This window comes from Myotis nattereri, assembly GCF_964212035.1.
Source record: "Myotis nattereri genome assembly, chromosome: 1".
NCBI lineage: Eukaryota > Metazoa > Chordata > Mammalia > Chiroptera > Vespertilionidae > Myotis > Myotis nattereri.
This window is the reverse complement of record NC_138075.1, coordinates 32,314,629-32,333,823: the sequence shown is the minus strand read 5'-3', so window position 1 is coordinate 32,333,823 and position 19,195 is coordinate 32,314,629. Positions and strand designations below refer to the sequence as shown.

Here is a 19,195-nt window from a genome sequence, read left to right as displayed (position 1 = left end):
AAGAAGAGAAAGCAAAAGAACTACAAGGCATGGAAGTGTTTAGAAAAAAGAGGGAGAAGAAAGGGAAGAAGGCAGCATCCTGACACAGCCCTTTCCTTCAGCTGCCCCTTTCCCTGTGGTCCAAGGTAGAAATGGGAAACAAGTCCTGTTGCAGTGAGAGGGCAGCTGCTGTCAGCCAGTCTCTGTCTTTACCTGGGTCCCGATCTGAGCTGGGTGTGGGAAGCGGGAAGCAGCCATGGGGACAGGAGACCTTCCTCAGAAGGGGCGAGTATTCAAGCCCCTGAACCATTGGGGGGGTGAGGATCTGTGCCCCACCTCTGTTGAACCCCAAGTTCTCACCTACTGGCCCCCGACTGTGCCTGTCTTAGGTTGCCCCACCCTGTGGGGTCTTACCCGTCTTTGACTACCAGCCATCTCTGGGCCAAGTAGGGTGATGTGAGGTTCAGTTCTGTCTCCTTGGTAGCCTATGTCCCTCTGGCCTCCATGCCCAGCAACTGCCTTGGGATCCCCTTGCCTGCTGGCAGGGCCCCGGCATTGATCATATATCTTGGGGAACCCAGGTTTCTTCTCCAGGGAGGGCCCAGCTCACGTTATTGGGTGAGAGACACATCCATGGTACCAGCCACCATGAGGCTTCAACCTCAGCATGAACAGAGAGCTCAGGCAACAGCCATGGGCAATTGGATTGTAAGAAGAGGGTCCCTCTTGACACAAGGGTAAGAGGGGCCAATACAGGGCAAAGGAGAGTCCCAGAACAGGGATTTCTCAGCCCAGGCTCTTGGCACAAGACAACTCCATGTATGGGACATATACCAAGCATCCCTAGTCACGGCATAAAAGGTAGGTGCCCTTCCTGGAACAGTAGGGTAGGGAGATTCTAGAAGAAGCTGTGTTCAGGAAAGAAGGAGAAAGGCCAAAGAACCAGCAAACAAGTAGTTAGATTTTAAAAAAAGGAAAAAGGAAAGGAGATGTGGGGCAAAGCTGGGACATGTGGAAAGACAAAACGGAGGCACATGTGATCCTCCCAATGGACAGATTGTTCCAGCTCAGGGCTGCACATCTGCTGCAGACGGGCACTGGTCAGGTGTGCTATGATGAGGCACAGATGGCGGGCGGTGAGACATAAGGTCGGACTAGACGGTCTGGAATCCACACAGGTGAGTCTGCGTCCTGTGGAAATATACAAGCATATCCTCTCCCCCAGGTTAAAAGTACATCAGGTCCCTTCCAGGCTCCTGTAAGCAAGTCTCTCCATTTGACGAGGGCTTTAGGTTTAGTTAGATCAGGGTTCCAATGCCTGTACATCGGGGAATTTCCCTCAGAATCTACATTTAGTATATTAATTACAAATAGAGTATGTTGTACAACATGATGAGGAGAGGAATATTTAAACTCATTTTCTTGTAATTTTTTAATTTGTGTTTTTAAAGTTTGGTGAGCCCTTTCTACTATTGCTTGGCCTTGAGGATTGTAGGGTATTCCTGTAGTATGTGCGATGCCGAATGTAGAGCATAAGTTTTTAAAAGCTCTAGAGGTATAGGCAGGCCCATTGTCTGTTTTAAGTGCCCTTGGTATTCCTAGGTAGGAAAAGCATTGGAATAGATGTTGACTTACATCTTTAAAGGCTTCTCCTGTACGTGCAGAAGCAAGGATAACATGAGAAAAGGTATCAATACAAACATGCACATAGCAAAGTTTGCCAAAAGATGGGACATGAGTAATATCCATCTGCCATAAGTCACAGGGTCTAAGTCCTCTTGGATTAACTCCAGTAGCAGGGCTAGGAAAATGAGTAGGACAATGGCCACAGTCACGCACAATACTTCGAGCAGCTTCTCTAGATATGCGATAATGTAGACGGAGAGCAGAAGCATTTTGATGGTGAATGGCATGAGACCGCCGGGCTTCTTCTAGAGCTGTACAAACTACTGGGCGAGTTAGTAAATCCGCCTGATAATTTCCTTCGCTTAAGGGTCCTGGTAGGCAGGAATGAGCTCTAATATGTCCAATATAGAAAGCCTTTTCTCGTTTATGAATGTAAGTTTGTAGCTGAGTTAACAAAGAGAAAATGGCTGTTCTTCCTTGTGGGAGAGAGGTGGTCTCAATATGAGGAAATAATTTAACTATATATTGAGAGTCAGTGTACAAGTTAAAGGGAACCTGTTGCAATTGTTCAAAAGCATAAATGACTGCCAAAAGCTCTAGAGAGAGACAGAAATTGGCACAGAACCTACACAGAACGTTCTCTAGAGACAGAACTTCACTGGAGAGAACATGGCAAAAGATCCTGGACTGAACCTGACTACAGAAATTGGCAAGAGAACCTGACTAGAACCTGGTGACTGAACCTGGCTGGAGAACCTGGACAGAACCTGGCTGGAGAACCTAGCAAGGGAACTTGGCTACAGAGCCTGGCTGGAGAACCTGGAGAACCTAGCAAGAGAACATGGACACAGAACCTGGCTGGAGATCCTAAGCAGAACCTCTCTGGAGATCGAGACCAGAACTTGGCTGGAGATCCTGGCTAGGCTGCTGATCAACTGAACGCTGCCTCCTTGTCATTCCTTCTTCGCCGACTCCGTCTACGCCTTTGGGAACCCCTGGACCTGCTGGGGTTGGACCCCGGCATCTGTAGAAAAGCATTTGAAATAAGTTTAAAGGGAAAAAACAGAATGTAAGTTATACATGATAAATGGTATAACTACATCTGTTTAACAATTATGCAAGCATATGGGTAAAAACTGGAAAGTCATATGAAAAATAATTGGTTTTTTAAGGTGAGTAGATTGTGTTAACCATAAAAACTGAATTTGTTTAAATCTCCAAGGAAAGAAAATTCTGACACTATTTAACAATCTCAGGGAGAGTAGAAAAACATCCCAATTCTTTTTACAAAGACACTAATACTAAAACCAGAGAGCACCAGAAAGGAAAGCTATAATCTTATTTCTCATATGAATACTGATGTAAAAGTGATAGATAAAATATTAGCAAATTGAATCCAGCATTATATTAACCAAACAATATACTGTGGCCAAGTTGGGTTTATTCCAGAAATGCAAGGATGATTTGGTAACAGGAAATCTGTTCACATAATTCTCTGTATTAATAGATGAAAGGAGGAAAAACACATGATGTCATCTCAACAGAGGCTGCAAAAACTTGTGATAAAATAAATACAATGGTTATTTCCTATTTAAAATATTTAAATTCTTAGTAACTTGGGAAAAATAGGTACTTTCTCAATGTCATATTATATCCATACATGAGGATGTAGTTTTGTTACAACTATAACAATGCAGCAATAGTCAATTGATCTGATGAGTTCCTTGGAGACTAACTGGGGATAATAACCATCCAAAGGTTCAAAGGCAGCCCAGCCAGTGTGGCTAAGTGGTTGAGCATTGACCTAAAAACCAGAAGGTCACAGTTCAATTACTGGTCAGGGCGCATGCGCAGGTTGCAGGCTCGATCCCATTGCAGGAGGCAGCCAATCGATGATTCTCTCATCATTGATGTTTCTATCTCTCTTTCCCTCTCCTTTCCTCTCTGAAATCAATAAAATATATATATATATTTTTAAAAAAGGTTGAAAGGCAGACCTCAGAGAGCACCCTGGTTCTTGTGGATTGTATCTTCAGGTCCAAGTTACCTAACCTCTGTATTCACTGGACAATCCTATTATCTAATTTCTCTCCAGGAGGCCATAGGCAGGTTTCTATCCCATGACTGGATACTGGAAAAGTTTCCTACCTGGTAACAAAACATTCTCCAGCCATTCCCAACATTAAAGAATTAATCTTCTTCCAGTTCATGTTCATAAGCTGTCCATCAGATGCCGCAGATGGGAATGAAATCCATATCATTAAAATGTAAAACTTTTTCAATGCATCTGTAAAAAGAAACTACCAAGACAACAGAGACGTGTTTGTTTTCTTCAGAATAACATAGTAACTCTGTGCTGTTTAGTCAACTTTCCAACTAACCCAGGATTTCTAGTATTCAGAACCATGACATTTGATCAAAGGAAAATACTAGAAGGACTACATGTGGCTTATTTCTCCATGCCCTTTCCCTGGTAGTTAAGCCAAACACAAATTTCATTATCTGGTTTCTAGTCACATTCATGAGCCATTCTGTTCCGAAATCTCAGACATCATAGCCAAGGATTTATGAGAGGGGTTGTAGGTAAATCTGAGAAAAGAAAAACAGAAAATAGTAGTAATAGCAACAGTTTTGAGGGACAGTTTGTCAAGTGGAGGGGGGGAAAAGAAAAGGTTGTAAGGATTTTTCAATGCACCAAAAGAATTCTGTAATCTCTCCTCTTAGGAACTTGTCACTCAGGTTCACTAAGGTTCTGAGACAGCCTTAGGACAATGTGGTGTCACAGCAGTTTTCCAGCTCTCTGCAAAGAACATCTTGTAGTAGGCTGCATCACTTTTTCTGTTTAGGGAAGCAACAGCAATCATTACTTAGGGGTTACCACTTGGATCTGTTCTCTTTATGGGGCATGAAGAAAGATATCTAAAATATTCTTTACATGACATTTTTATTTGATGGTGAGGGGCAATGCTGTAGGACTATACATACCACCCAGGGATGTGCTCACAGAGCCACCAGAGAGGAATATAACCCAGATTAAGTCAACATACTTATGCATATTTATAGTCTACTTGAAAAGTATAAAGAACATTGAGAGACAGGTGGAATCATGCCATGCATTCTACATATATCTTTTTATATATATTTACATACATTTATGCATACATACATACAGCAACAACCCCATTAAACTGATGTTAACCCTATTTTATAGGAAAAAAGAATAATTAACCACCAAGAGTAATACTTAAAAATTTAAATATCTCAATCATTGTGTATCTTATATACAAATAGTTTGTGCTTCCCTTCTACTGAGGACTTTGAAATTAAAGACTTTATCATGTGAATAATATTGGATGTGTACATGATTAAACATATTGGTCTCAGGGTCCCTTTATTCTCTTAAAAAGTATTGAGTATTCTCAAGAGCTTTTGTTGATGTAGGTTCGGCCCATAGGTATTTAACATAGTAAAAAATAAAACTGAGAATTGTAAAAATATATCTACCTATTAATTAATTTTAAAATAACAATAATAAGCCCATTACATGTTAACATAAATAACACATTTTTTTGAAAAATAATTATGTTTCCCAAAAGAAAGACTAAGAGAAACTATTCTGTTTTACACATTTGTAAATTATAGAAACATCTGAATTCTCATAGATACCTTTTTTATTCAATCTGCTGTAGCATGTAATATTGGTGATGCATATAAAGAAAATCTAGCCTCACCCAGCCAGAGTGGCTCAGTGGTTGAGGGTTAACCCATGAACCAAGAGGTTACAGGTTCAATTCCTGATCAGGCCATATGCCTGGGTTGTGGACTTGATCCCTGGTAGGGGATATGCAGGAGACAGCTATATCTCTATCACTCTCCCTTCCTGAGGTCATTTTCCTCACAAATTATATACGTGCAAACATATCTTATCCCAGCAAGTGTTCATTTTCTACCCAGACTGCACAGACTGGTCTCAATGGAGAGGCATACACCCTTCTGGTCTTCCTTCAGCCAAATCCCTGGTGTTGTGGGCTCAAGGAGGCCTCCAGCCTCTGTCTTGGCTTTTTTATTTCCAAAGACCTTGCAATAGCCATTCTGGACCCATGGCACCAGTTCCAAATAATCTGCTAGTCCCCAATTCTCTCTCTTGGAGGGAACTCAGATTATCCAAACAAACACTACAGATAGTAACATCTCACATCCCTGCCTATACCCTATGCCTTAGTTTCCTAGGGCTGCCAAAATGAATTACCACAACCCATTAATGTATTCCTTCACAGTTCTGGTGGCCAGAAGTCCAAAATCAAGGTGTCGGTAGGATTTGTTCCTTCTGAAGGCTCTGAGGGAGAATCCACTCTGTGCCCCTCCCCTGGCTGCCAGCATCCCCCATGTTCCTTGGTGTGGAGCTGCTAACTCCAGTCTCTGCCTCTGTCTTCACATCACCTTCTCTGTATGTCTGCATCTTTGTGTGAGTCTGTGTCTCCATCTTTCTCTTCTAAGAGCACCGGACATTTTGTTTTAGAGCCCGCCCTTAATACAGGATGATCTAACCTCTAGATCCTTAATTACATCTGCAAGGAACCACTCCAAATCAGGTCACGTCCACAGGTTCCAGTGAACATATCTTCTGGGGCCATCACAGCACTCACTACAGCCCAGGAAAAGAGAAAAGGGACGAGCCCAGCTGCTCCTGAGAGGAGGTGGGCAGGGTGAAGGAGCAGTGCACTCGCCTCTGCTAAGCATGCTTGTTCTTCCCTCCAGACAAGTTACACTCCATAGTTGATAATCAAAAATAATGTGGCCTTGAACTGAACAGGAGCCCACTCCAAAAGAGCTAATAAAACAAGAATTACTTGAGTTGCATGGTGTGTTTTTTTTTTTTAAAGAATTGGCATTATCTACTTAGAAGAGCACTCCAAGACAACCAGTTTCTCACATCAACTCAAATTATTGTTATCCACACAACCCTGGACACACCCATCCACACAGAAAAGGAGAACAGATCATGAGTTTTAATGAAAGTTGATCAGAAACTTAGACAAAGGCTCCTGGGGGTAATTATAAGGCAGGACCACTCATGATCAAGGCTGTTTTCCTAAGAGACAAGTAAAAGTGAGTCTTTCAAAAAAGAAACAGGGCCTGGCTGGGGTGGCTAAATGGTTGTGTGTTGACCTATGAACCAAGAGGTCACGGTTCGATTCCCAGTCAGGGCACATGCCCAGGTTGTGGGCTCGATCTCCAGTGTGGGGCATGTATGAGGCAGCCAGTTAATGATTCTCTCTGATCATTGATGTTTCTATCTATCTCTCTCTCTCTTCTCTCCCTTCCTCTCCTGAAATCAATGAAAGAAGAAAGAAAAGAAGAGAAGAGAAGAGAAGAGAAGAGAAGAGAAGAGAAGAGAAGAGAAGAGAAAAGAAAAGAAAAGAAAAGAAAAGAAAAGAAAAGAAAAAGAAAAGAAAAGAAAAAGAAAAGAGAATATATTTACATGACAGTGGAGAACACGATGCTAGCTAGAACGGAAAAACATAGTGACCTGATGAAATGAAAACAGCTGTAAGAATGGATGTTGCACATGCAGCAGCGTTTTCGCATGCAGAAGAATGGCTCACTTGGTCAACTGAGATGTAAGGACACTAAGATATAAGGACATGCCTCTGGCATTCCTGAGATCATGCAGAATAAAGCTCCTGTCATACATACCAAGTTAGACAGGCATGATCCTTAGGGAACTCAAATGTCTCTAGATTTGTCATTCTGATATTTGCTACAGAGAAACATTCCAGATTAGCAGGGACCAAGCATGAATGCCAAACAGCACTCATGAGCTGTGGGAGGCCCCCAGGGTGATCGCAAGACTCACCTTCAGGGTATATCCCCAGAAGTGGACGCAGGTCAAGGAATACCACTGCCAACTTGGCTTGTTAGAACAGAACACAGCTCCTAGGAGGGCTTTCTAGCCTGCAGCTTTTTTATCATGTGTCAGAACGCTTGGGTGCCCTGGCCACCACCCCAGAGGACAGCTGTCAGAGGAACTGTGCATCCTACTCAAAGGCCAGATTGCTAGAGGAAACATGTGGGCAGTGGCCCAACAGCCTGCTCTCAGATGGGTTGGAGGTCACAAAACACAACTCACCAGCAAATGATCATCCTCAACACCCCTTTCAGGCACTCTCCTCCTGTGTGTCTCGCCCTCCTTGGTGTCAATATTTCCCAGAAACCTCAAGCCCAGAATCTACGCCCAGTGGCTTGGCTTCAGGGAAGTTTGCCCTACTCACTCAGCAGAGAGACTGAACCCACAGGCACAGCAAGTGTAGAGGCCCTGAGGCATGGCCAAGGACCAGGATGGCAGCCAGTAGAGTGAGGATCGATGAGTAAAGGAGGGGAGTAGATCATGGTTTGGAGTCTAGTTTTCATTCCTAGTGTATCAAATTGTCATGAAAGGTTTTAGGAAGGGGAGTGACACGATCTTATAGTCAGAGAAGTCCACTCCTTTCATTTAGGTTTTTTGTTGTGTTTGTTTGTTTTTGCTTCTCTGCATCAGTGATGAGTCATGGGATGGAAACAAAACCTGAGTTTCCTGGGGGGAAAAATCACAGCAGCATCTGTATTTATTCCCTTACCTGCTCATAGTCCTATTTCTTTTATAGCCCGGAACCTCAAGACTCTTACTGCCTTCCCAGGTTCTACTGGGTGCAACCATGAAGTTGGCAGAACGTCACTGTGAGCATTCTCACAGGGGTCATGCTTCAGGCAATCCTGCTGGGTCCTTCAAGGAGCTGAGACAAGCCGGGGAGATCCATCAGGTGCGCACAGGAGCACCACGCCACTTGTCACTCAGTGGCGACAGAGCAGAATACTGTCTCTCCCAACCTGTCTTCTACTTCTCACTTTGGTTTCTTGTTTTTATCTTTAAAAAGCAATCAGTAAAAACTCAGAGCGCTGTTCATGTATGACATGTGCACTCTCCTGTAAGGATATTTACTTCAATAAACAGTAAAAAGATAAGGCTACATGCAATTTCATAATGAAAATAAAGCTCCAAGATTGATGTGCTTTGAGCGTTGAAAAGCATTCTCCCAGCACTTGCCTTCTCTCTCCCACTGCTGTAATTGAGCTACAATGTCATGCAGTGTTTTATGTTCAGTGGTTTCTCTCTAATAATTTCTCATCAAATTGCATTAGAGGATAGGACTTCACCCCACCAGAAGCTCCTCCCCCTTCCTAACTGCCTCCTCTCAGGCCCGTCCAGGTGGCCCCTTCCTGGCTCCCTGGACCTCCCATAGCCAGCAATGGGCTTTCTAAAGGAACAGTACTATTTGGATTCTAACAAAGAAACTGGCCTGCCTTTGAGGTTCTACGAGCTCGATTTGTTCGGTCAGAACCACTGGCACTTCAGATGGCTCATTCTGTGAATTTGCTATTGTCTGCTGAAGCGCAACGGGAACAGTGATAATATCCTTTTTGTGTCAGTGAAATCGCCTGTGAACACCTGCCTAATTAACGCCACCTGATGTTCACATTTCCTCATTCAAGCAAACTGGATGCTACCTGTGCCAGCTTTCTTCTCATCTGGGATACAGTAAACAGTGGCACAGGTCAAGTTCTGACCCCTTGCATTCTCAAAAGCTCAAGAAAATAGTTAAGTATTGCGGGGGGCGGGGAGGAGGAGCGAGGCAGGTATCAGCTTGACATGTTACTTCCCAATGCTTGACCTGAGCCTGCTTCATCCTTATCTGTTGCAATCACTCTGGACTCAAAGAACGCCCCTTTTATACCAACAGGCCTGTCTCAATCTGCTGCTGAGGTCGCCTAAGGTCTGCTTCACTGGAAGAAAGAATGCACACTTCATTTTATCTATTTCTCAGGCATGGAGACTTTGGTAAATGGGAGTTATGCTTTCTTTGCATGATCACTCTCTTCTCTTCCCTTTTGACTACTTTTAGCTAATTTCAACTCCTTAAGCTGTTAGTAGCTGCTTCCACATTCCCAATTGCTTATACTGCTATTCCTTGACTTAGCAACTCCACAGACATTATCTATTAAAGATTTAGCTCATTTTGTGTGACCTATGCCTCTCTTTCCCGCCCTCCCAATGTAGCTATATCACCATTTTAAATTAAATCAATAATCAGACATTGTATTAATATGACTATGTTAATATTCTCTGCAGCCTAGTCATACACAGTGATATCATGTACCCCCTGAGATCACGCACTGAGGAGCATCATCTCTGAGGCATTCTTCCAAATAATGCACAACTTCGATCTAATCACCAGAAAACCCAAACTGAGAGACATTCTAAAAAGTAACTGCTCCAAAGTGTCAGTCATGAAAGATAAGGAAACACCAAGGAACTATCACAGATTGGAAGAGACTGAGGAGACACAACAAAATGTGATGTGAAATCCTGGATTGCAAAAGGAACATTAACGGGGCTTCAGGCTGAGCGTCAGCACTATGTGAAGCAGGAGAACGCAAACAGAGAAACTATCTTTCTGGTCTGGAGAACCAGAGGGCATGGATCAGGACAATCTCAGTCACCAGAAAGGGAGGTGGGTGTCCCAGAAAGGAGAGTGCCAGAGAGGAGGAACCAAAATTTTGTGTATAACTCAGCCCAAATCTATAGCCATACCTGACCCTCACATGCATGGAACAAACTCCAGGGACTGATCAAAGAATTTGAGACTTGAGCTACTGCACAAGAGAAGGAGTTTGTAGTATGAGCCCCTCCAAGTTAGTTTTTGCTAGAACAAAATAATTAATATGCTTTAGAGGAATAGTACACAATCCAGAGTTGCCATAATAGTCAAAGTATCCAGGACAAAAATCCAAATTTACTCAACATATGAAAAACAGGGAAAATGTAACAAATTCTCAAGAAAATCACTATTTAAAAGGGCAGATTTTTCGATAACCTCAATGTTGCAAATAATAGCTTCATGACAACTATTGCAATTATGATTAGTGATATTAAGAAAAACATACAATGAATAAAAATATAGAAAATCTCAACAAAGGAGGAGAAACTACTCTTAGGTATCTCATGTAAGTGCAATTATACAGTATTTGTCTTTTTGTGACTGGCTTATTTGACTTAGCATAATGTCCTCCAGGTTCATCCATAGCATATTTCAGAATTTCTTTCTTTTTTAAGGTTGAATAATATTCAATTGTGTCTATATGTTTGCTTATCTGTTCATTCAATGCATACATGGGACACTCCATGTTTTAGCCATTGCTCATAATGATGCTATGAACATGGATGTACAAATCTCGTTGGGATCCTGCTTTCACTTCTTTTTGGGTATATAACCAGAACTGGAATTGCTGGATCATATGGTAATTCTATTTTTATTTTTTGAGGAACTGCCATATCGTTTTCCACAATGGTTTCACCATTTTACATTCCTATTAACAGCACACAAAGGTTTATCTACATAATCACCAGCACTTGGTGTGTGTGTGTGTGTGTGTGTGTTTTAAGTTAAAGTGGGATGGGATTGGGATAAAGGATTTGAAAAGCATGATGCAGAAGTTTGGGGGGACTCCTTGAACGGATAGAATTATGAATGGAAATGCAAGGGTGAGTGAAATAAGGCTTTCTTGCAAGAAGGGAATAAATTTCAGACTTCTAAGTTGTGGGGACTAAAATTTGATGTGTGTACTCAGAAGCAGCCATCCTACTGTATAGTGATTACTCTTCAGAGCAAACTGGAGTCAGAATCTTGGTTCAATGTTTGGTAGAACCTCCGCTGTCTTAGAGATGAGCACTTCTACCCAGGATTGTTGTGAAAACTTAATGGCTAAAAGAAACTTACACATACAAGATAAGTGTTAGTTATTATAATTATTCATTTATATTTAAGCCACCTCTGTAAATAATAGCTAATAAAATATGCATTTAACGCAGGTAATGATATTAATTGCAGGTTACCATGTGCCAGGCTTTGTGTTAATTGCTTTATATATATTATCAAATGTAATATAACACTATACACTACCATTTTACCTGCATTTTACAAATGAAACTGAGGCTTAGATCAAGAACCTTTCGCAAAGTCACACAGCTGACAAATAGCAGAACCCAAGTGATCCCATGGGCCTGTGCTTTCCAAGTCGATGGCCTGCACCTTGGGAGCCTGGCCAGAGACATCTTACCTGAAGAGCTTTAGCGAGGGTGACGCAGGCCGTGCTGATGTCCATCCTGGTTCTAGGCCTCATATCATGTAGCATCCACCAAGATTGACTCCAAATTGTATGATCAATTCAGACTATGATTTTAAAAGAATTGAACTAAATGATTAAAAAGACAGAAAATCTGAGCATCGGAGAATGGACAAGAATATGAAAAGAGCCAGTCAATGAACACTGGTCTGATCAATCAATGAATACATGTCTTGTAGTGGACTTTTAGGTTGGAGAGCTATCAAGCTTGTTTTCTAAACTCTGCCTTTCAAAAATATTCTTGAAAATGAACATATATCATTAGCAAATCAGATTTTAATTCCACTTGCTTTTCCATAATTTAGTCTGTTCAAAAAAAATCTAATGCGAACTTAATCTACTAGAAATCCCCTGGACACAGTATTATACAAAAATCTCAGAAATAGGAATTGAACTGTATATTTACTTTGCCTCCATTATCATAAATATTTATTTACAGGCAGGAGGTAATTTTAAGAGTAGATATCTGTTGAAATAAACTCAGATTTCCTTGAACCCTAAAATTCTTTGTTAAAGTTTCTTCATCCTGTAATTTACCAAGAGGGTGATCTTCAGATGTTACAAATGGTTATGCTTTGAAATAAAAAATGGCTGAGTTTACAAGAATTTTTCTCTCCCCAGCTCAGAGTTTAACATGAAACATTACACAGTTACAGTCTAATGTGATTTAATTAGCCACCTACATCAGATGCTTTACAAAGTATCCTGTAGTTGATTCAAGATGACACTCCTCTCATCACATCACAGTGAGATTATGTCCCTCCACTTGAATCTGAGCAGACCCTGTGACTCCTTGACCAAAAAGATATGACAGAAGTGACAGAATGAGCAGTTTCCACTTCCTGACTCTCAGAACAATCTTTCTTTAATATATATATATATATATATATATATATATATATATATATCCTATATAATAAAAGCCTAATATGCAAAACGACTGAACAGCAGAACGACTGGTCAGCGGCAGGTGGGGCTGGCGAATAGGTGGCACCAGGCCAGCCAAGGCAGACACCAGCAGGCAGAGGGAGGGGACAGTGATCAGGGGGCAGTGGGGCACCATCCCCCAATCTCCCTGCTGGTCACCTCCCGCAGAGGGAGACCAGACTGCGGCTTAGGCCCACTCCCCATGGGGAGTGGGCCTAAGCGATCAGTCAGACATCCCCCAAAGGCTCCTAGACTGAGAGAGGGCACAGGCCAGGCTGAGGGGCCCCAAGTGCACAAATTTCCATGCACTGGGCCTCTGGTGTGTGTGTGTGTGTATTATTGATTTCAGAGAGAAGGGATAAAAACATCAATAATGAGAATCATTGATTGACTGCCACCTGCACGCCACACCCACACACAAGGTGGGATTGAGCCTGCAACCTGGCATGTGCCCTGACCAGTCATGGAACCATGACCTCCTGGTTCATAGGCCAATGCTCAACCACAGAACCACACCGACTGGGCTCTTAGAGCAATTTTTCTTAGAAATAAGTGGACATGTTGTGAAGGACCCCCATTAGTATGTCATGAACTAAGGCATACGGCTGAACCCGAAGCCAGCAGCCAGAGTGAGCCATGTTGGAAGTGAATTCTCCAACTCCACTAAACCCAAGTTGACGCTCGAGGAGCAGAGACTAGATGATCTTACCATGTCCCTGCCCAAACTGTACACTGGTAAACAATAACTGGGGTTATGCCACTAAGTTTTGGAGTAGTTCGTTACACAGCAAGGCACTGGACTGCTCCTGATTTTCTCTAGATGAAAGTGTGAACCAACCAGCCCCACTGTTTCACAGGCAAGTTGATCAAAGCTATTATTTATGTGGTTCACGAGGCCAGAGGTCAAAAACACACACAGCCAGGCGCCTGGGAATTCTTCACGCTTCTTTATTAGGAGGCACCCACAGTACAGAACCTCTGACACGGCCATCAAAGGGGAAGTTACATTCTCTTTGGGAACACCTTCACTTTTGCTTCTGTTACCACTTTGAAGAAAGGAAATCATTTTCAAAGACATTTTAAGTTTCAAGTGTTTAAGACTCCGCTTGCCTTTTGTTGTGTTTGAAAAGTAGCACATTTGAGCCCGAGCTGGAAGATTGTTTTGTGGATTTTAACTTTGATGTGGACAAGAAGTCTTGGCTGTCTGGTTGAACCAGTTCATAATTTTCATGTGCAACTTTTCATCTCAAAAATGTTTCATTTTTACCTCTATCCACAAACAGATGCTGTTTAAATGCGCGCGCGCGCACACACACACACACACACACACACACATTTAAAATCGATCATGAACCACACAGCATTTCTAACAGGAAAAATAAACTTTTGCTGCCCTCTCCTGCTAAAACAATGCAATACTAAAATACCAAAAGATTTACGGAGCTAAAGCAAAATCCTCAAACCAAAAGCAATGGACATGTCATTCTCATATCCCTCAATCAAAAATCAGACAACAACCAGAAAATGTATTGGTAATATTTATATTTGAAAGTTCCTCACTGATACATGAGGTATGGATTACAACTTATTTACAATAAGTGATTTCTTTTTTTAAAAAAAGAAAAGGACAAGGGAAGGAAGGAAAAGGAGAGAGATAAGGAGGGGAAGGGAGGAAGAAGAGGAGGGAAGAAAAGGAAACCTATATTCATAGACATCGTAATATGGGATGTTTATTTCCAAGAGCTACTGCTGCTGCTGTCGTGCACAAGCAGCAGCACAAGTGAGCACTCCACTGGTTCAAAACTTGCTCAACTTTCTCTCAAGATGCACAATCCTTTTTGATTTTCAAAATTAAATACTGAGAAATATAAAATGCATTGCCAATATACCTACTACAAAAATCCTTTGTGGCTCATTTCTTAACTCCACTCAGAGAAAGCAGCTGAGCCAGAATATAAAAATAAAAATATTGATGTGCAAATTAAACATCACCGATCATGTCCGGTGCCACCTTTTTGCTGTAGGTGACTGTCACTTTGTAATAACATTGGTAATAGCATCAAAAGAGAGAATCTTTTCATTTCCTGGGCCAGGTCAGTGCATCTGATTAAAGTGTGTGTGTGTGTGGGGGGGGGGGGGGGGGGGGCGAGGGAGGAACATAACTCTGAACACTTAAGAATGCCAATAACATCCATACATTTTCCCTTTCCCACCCTCCCCATCCCCACAAAAAAATAAAAAAGCTTTTAAAGCTCTAAATATACTTTTTTTCCCCATAGTGTGATTGAGCCTAGGGCTATACGTTTAAGTATAGCAGGTGCAATTACAAGCAGTTCCTGGCTCTGCACCCTGGACTGTCCCACGCATAGGAGGAGGTACAAAATAATTTAAACCCTTCCCTTTAGGCAAGCGAGCCCAAGATGAAGGAGCATAACCCTGCTTGTGAGTATCCAGCGGCATCAAGGGTATTATTTATTTCTCACTTTTTTATTTTTTATTTTATTTTATAAAAAAAAAACAGTCAGATGTTAGGAAGAGCAAAATAGAATAAAATTTAAAAGGACAAAAACTCAACACTGAAGGAAAACAATGGGGCCACTTGCACAATGAGAAAAGGAATGCATGCTCGATTCAAAGGATGAGAGGGGTCAGTTCACTCACATGGGTTTTCTAGGCCCACAGCCTAAGGCCTCAGCATCACTCTAAACCACAGGGTTTTTGTTTGTTTTTTCTTCCAAAGACACTCTTAATCCTACCCCTGAAACCAATATGGTAGGGATAAGTTTGGAGTGATCATCACTCACTAACTACAATATTTGCTATTTTAAAAATAGATTTATATATAGTTCTGGAAATTATGAAGCAAACAAAATATAACACAAAGATGCATTTGTCACAATGAGCTCAAGTCGCAGCAACAGGAGAAATGCGGGAAAGGACAGAGAGGGCTGCTGCAAATGCAGCAAGTATGTCCTTAAATATGTCACATGGTGCAACAGTCAGACAACCTAGTTACTCTGTGTCACCAGACACAACATGACAAGTGTCACATTGTCACTTTCAATTCAAAAGAAAAGACAGTGTTTCTTCTCAGAAGTTGCCCTATGAATTTTAGACATGTATCTATAATTGCTTCTTTGAGTATGTCTAAAATCTGGCTTTACTCTCCTCAGTTTGGAATAATCAACACATAAATTGACATCAAGGATATCTGTGTAGTTCTCACCTTAACTCTGAAGACAGGGTAAGGTGCAAAATAGGAGCCTCGTCTTTCTCATTTCAAATGACTGCATTTCATTCTAATGGGCAGAGATATTTCATAAACCTGGGATTTTAATGTCCCTTATCTGAAAAAGATGAATTAATGGCAAACAAACGTTTAGACTGTCAAAACTAAATGTAATGCAGAGTCAAAACTAACAAGCTAAAATCAGAGAGGATTTGTTATAAATTTATTTTTTATCTTTAGTTGTTGAACTTGCACCTTTGCTCCAGCACTTTGAAAGGAAGTTGTTTCATCTTTGGCAGTCTCTGCCAAATGTACATTGAATCCCCATGAATGTTCTTTTTTAAAAAGAAAAACCTATGAATTCCATTAAACCATGTTATGTTTGGTGTTGCACATGACTATTTTACTGCTGGTTCTTTCTCAGAATTCTCAATGCCAAGTTTTGTTTGTTTTACAAAGTTGCTGAGATGACAGTATTCATAATTAGCTGACTTTTACACACACACTGTGACCTGATAATCCGGAAACACCTAATAGGGGAGAAAGGTCAGCGCCTTTTTTTCCCTCTTTTTCTTGGAAACAATATAACTGCATATTCTACTTTATATTTAAATGGAAGGAAGAAAGTATACAAGCCCATATTGATATTATATTTCTACTAAGAGCAACAACAGTTCATATGTTCATGTTTGCTGCTATGACAATTCAACACATGAACAGAATCAGCTCTATGCCATGAAGACTGCTGAAGTGATGGTTTAGGATTATCAACTCACTGCTGCTATGTCCATAACAAGCAAATGCAGCCTGGAAATAAGCCCCAAACACACATCTTTCAGTACATAATAACGCAACCACAATAGGTTAAGTACATACTGTACACAGTTTTATCAGTATTTTTATCTCCCCAAGATGTTAAGAGTCCTCTTTTAAATACAAAGCAGAGAGCCAATAAAATATAGCTATAATACAGCCCTAGATTTTGTTTTGTTTGTTTTTGTTTTTTCTTAAACAATTTGGTCACAATGCACCTTTGATATAAAAGCATTTTTAAACTTTATTATTAATACTCAGGACATTAGGAATTTCCAGATTTTTTTCAGTAGCATTTGTAGAACCACTTTTGGTAACAAATACAGTAGTTAGGAATACGCATCCAATTCAGAATGCATAATAATGTTTATCCTGAATCCTTTCTGGCTAAAAACAGGGCTGGCGCTGTGATGAGATATAGGAGAATCTACAAAAAACACGGTAACATGTTTGTTTTTCCCCAGAGGCTACATCCTCTTTTGCTGGAATACTTTATAAATACATATTAAAAAGTAAGGCAACAACTCCAAACAGTCCAAGCTGTTTGCTCAACTCTATTCCCAATTAGATCCGCAATCCTGGCGATCAATTTCATGGTTGTACTATTTAGTGTCTGTCTTTCTGATTTCAAAATGGTCCAAAGGATGTTTTCTGACATGTCTAAAACATCTCTGGTATGTGTGTTCAATGATGTACGCAATTAATACTGCTCAGGTACTGAAGCCTATGATGTCCCAGTGCCTGTTTGCAAAGGATTCAAGACATTGATTTGGATTCACCTTAAACTCCTGCACGAATCCAAAATTCCCTTCCCTACTATGTTTATCACCTCTTCTCTTTTACTCCAAATTTTAAACCTAAAGGAGTACCAGGACTACCTGGCTACTGGAAAGATGTTCACTCCAGTAAGCAAAACTCTCATCTGGGACCTTTATAACTCACGGCCCCATTCCATGTGGACATTCAACTCAAGAAGATGTGCAAAAGGAAAAGATGTCAAATTACAGTCAAGTTATCCAGAAGAGGGTGTTATACAAACCTATATGGAAATGACAGTCTTTTTTTTTTTTCTTCCTTTCCTATAAATACATTTAACAGCTCAGCAGAAAGACAAGCTAAATTTAAGATTGTTCACATTTGAGAATTGTTTCATACTCTCTGCTAATGATAAATAAGGAACTCCCGACAATGGAATTTTAACAGCAGTTTCATTAACAGGTCTCTGAAAACTGCTCTTTTTTTTTTTTTAAAGGGTTAAGAACAATGATTATGTTTGCAAAGTTCTGAGAAGTCCATCTACTGTCCAAACTTTGGATTGAAGTCCTTATTTTTTTTTCCTTTACTTAGAGACAGGTATATACAGTGCTGTTGTAATAATGAAACAAATGTGAAATCTACTGTAAAGTTGCACAATACAGAAAACTGTTGCTCCATCTTCTACTACATAAATGTGTGACTCCACAGGTTAGTAATGTTGCTGCCATTGTTTTTGTTAAGTTGGAATTATCCCATCACGTCTAAGACCTCTCTTCAACTCCAGATCCTCCAGTTTTTTCCACAATTCCTCACGCTCCTTTTCTTTCTTTTTCTCACTGGGGAAGAAACAAAATATAAAGTAAATACCTGGGGAGGTTTAAAGAAGTTATTCATCATTATCTGCCCCTTGAACATTCTTTTTCCCATGTATGTTTTAAAAGGTCTTTGAAAAGCTTGGCATTAAGCTTATGGGTATTTCTTCTTTTTGGTTTTTCTCTCTCTTGCTCTTTTATCTGACACTTATTTAGACACAAAGTAGTATTAATGAACAGAATAGAAGATGACAACTTTTTATTGTTGTTAATCCTCACCCAGGGATATTTTTCCCACTGATTTTTAGAGAGTGGAAGGGAGGGGGGGAGACAAAGAGAAACATCGATGTGAGAGAGACACATCAATTGGTTGCCCCCTACATGTGCCCCAACCAGCATAGAACCTGCAACCCTTCAGTCCTTGGGCCAATGCTCTAACCACTGAGCATAACCAGCTAGGATTGATTTTACATTAATATTCCTTTAAACTTAATACAGAATATTAACTTCAAAATTACTGAGAAACAAAAATGAGGATCATTTATATGTATCTGTTATCCTAAAACCAAGGGCACATTAGTGACTTTCACTTGGGATCTACTTAAAATCTAATTTTCTCTTTGTCTCCAAACAGTTTCTCAAAAGAGATGCTAGAAATGACACTGATGCAGAGAATGCAGTAGGTCAAGAAAATATACTTCCTCTATGAATATCTGTTTTTCCTACACTATGTCTATTTAAACTCTTTAGCAGTATCTTTTAAGTGTTAATAAATCACAAAATCTAAATTAACATATTTAATACTTACAAATACAACCAAATTATATATTAT

The 19,195-nt window shown here is 40.7% G+C and overlaps 1 protein-coding gene across 3 annotated transcripts in view; it reads right to left on the bottom strand.

The window, feature by feature from the left end:
• Nucleotides 1-16,557: 16,557 nt before the first annotated feature.
• The window catches only part of PPP2R5E (protein phosphatase 2 regulatory subunit B'epsilon), a 169,414-nt gene continuing 166,776 nt past the window's right edge, over nt 16,558-19,195 (bottom strand). For all 3 annotated transcript variants that reach the window (XM_081090300.1, XM_081090302.1, XM_081090301.1), the window contains one exon: nt 16,558-18,387. In XM_081090300.1, the coding sequence (XP_080946426.1) occupies nt 18,288-18,387 (100 nt within the window). In that variant the 3' untranslated portion in view covers nt 16,558-18,287. The remainder of the gene's footprint in view (nt 18,388-19,195) is intronic.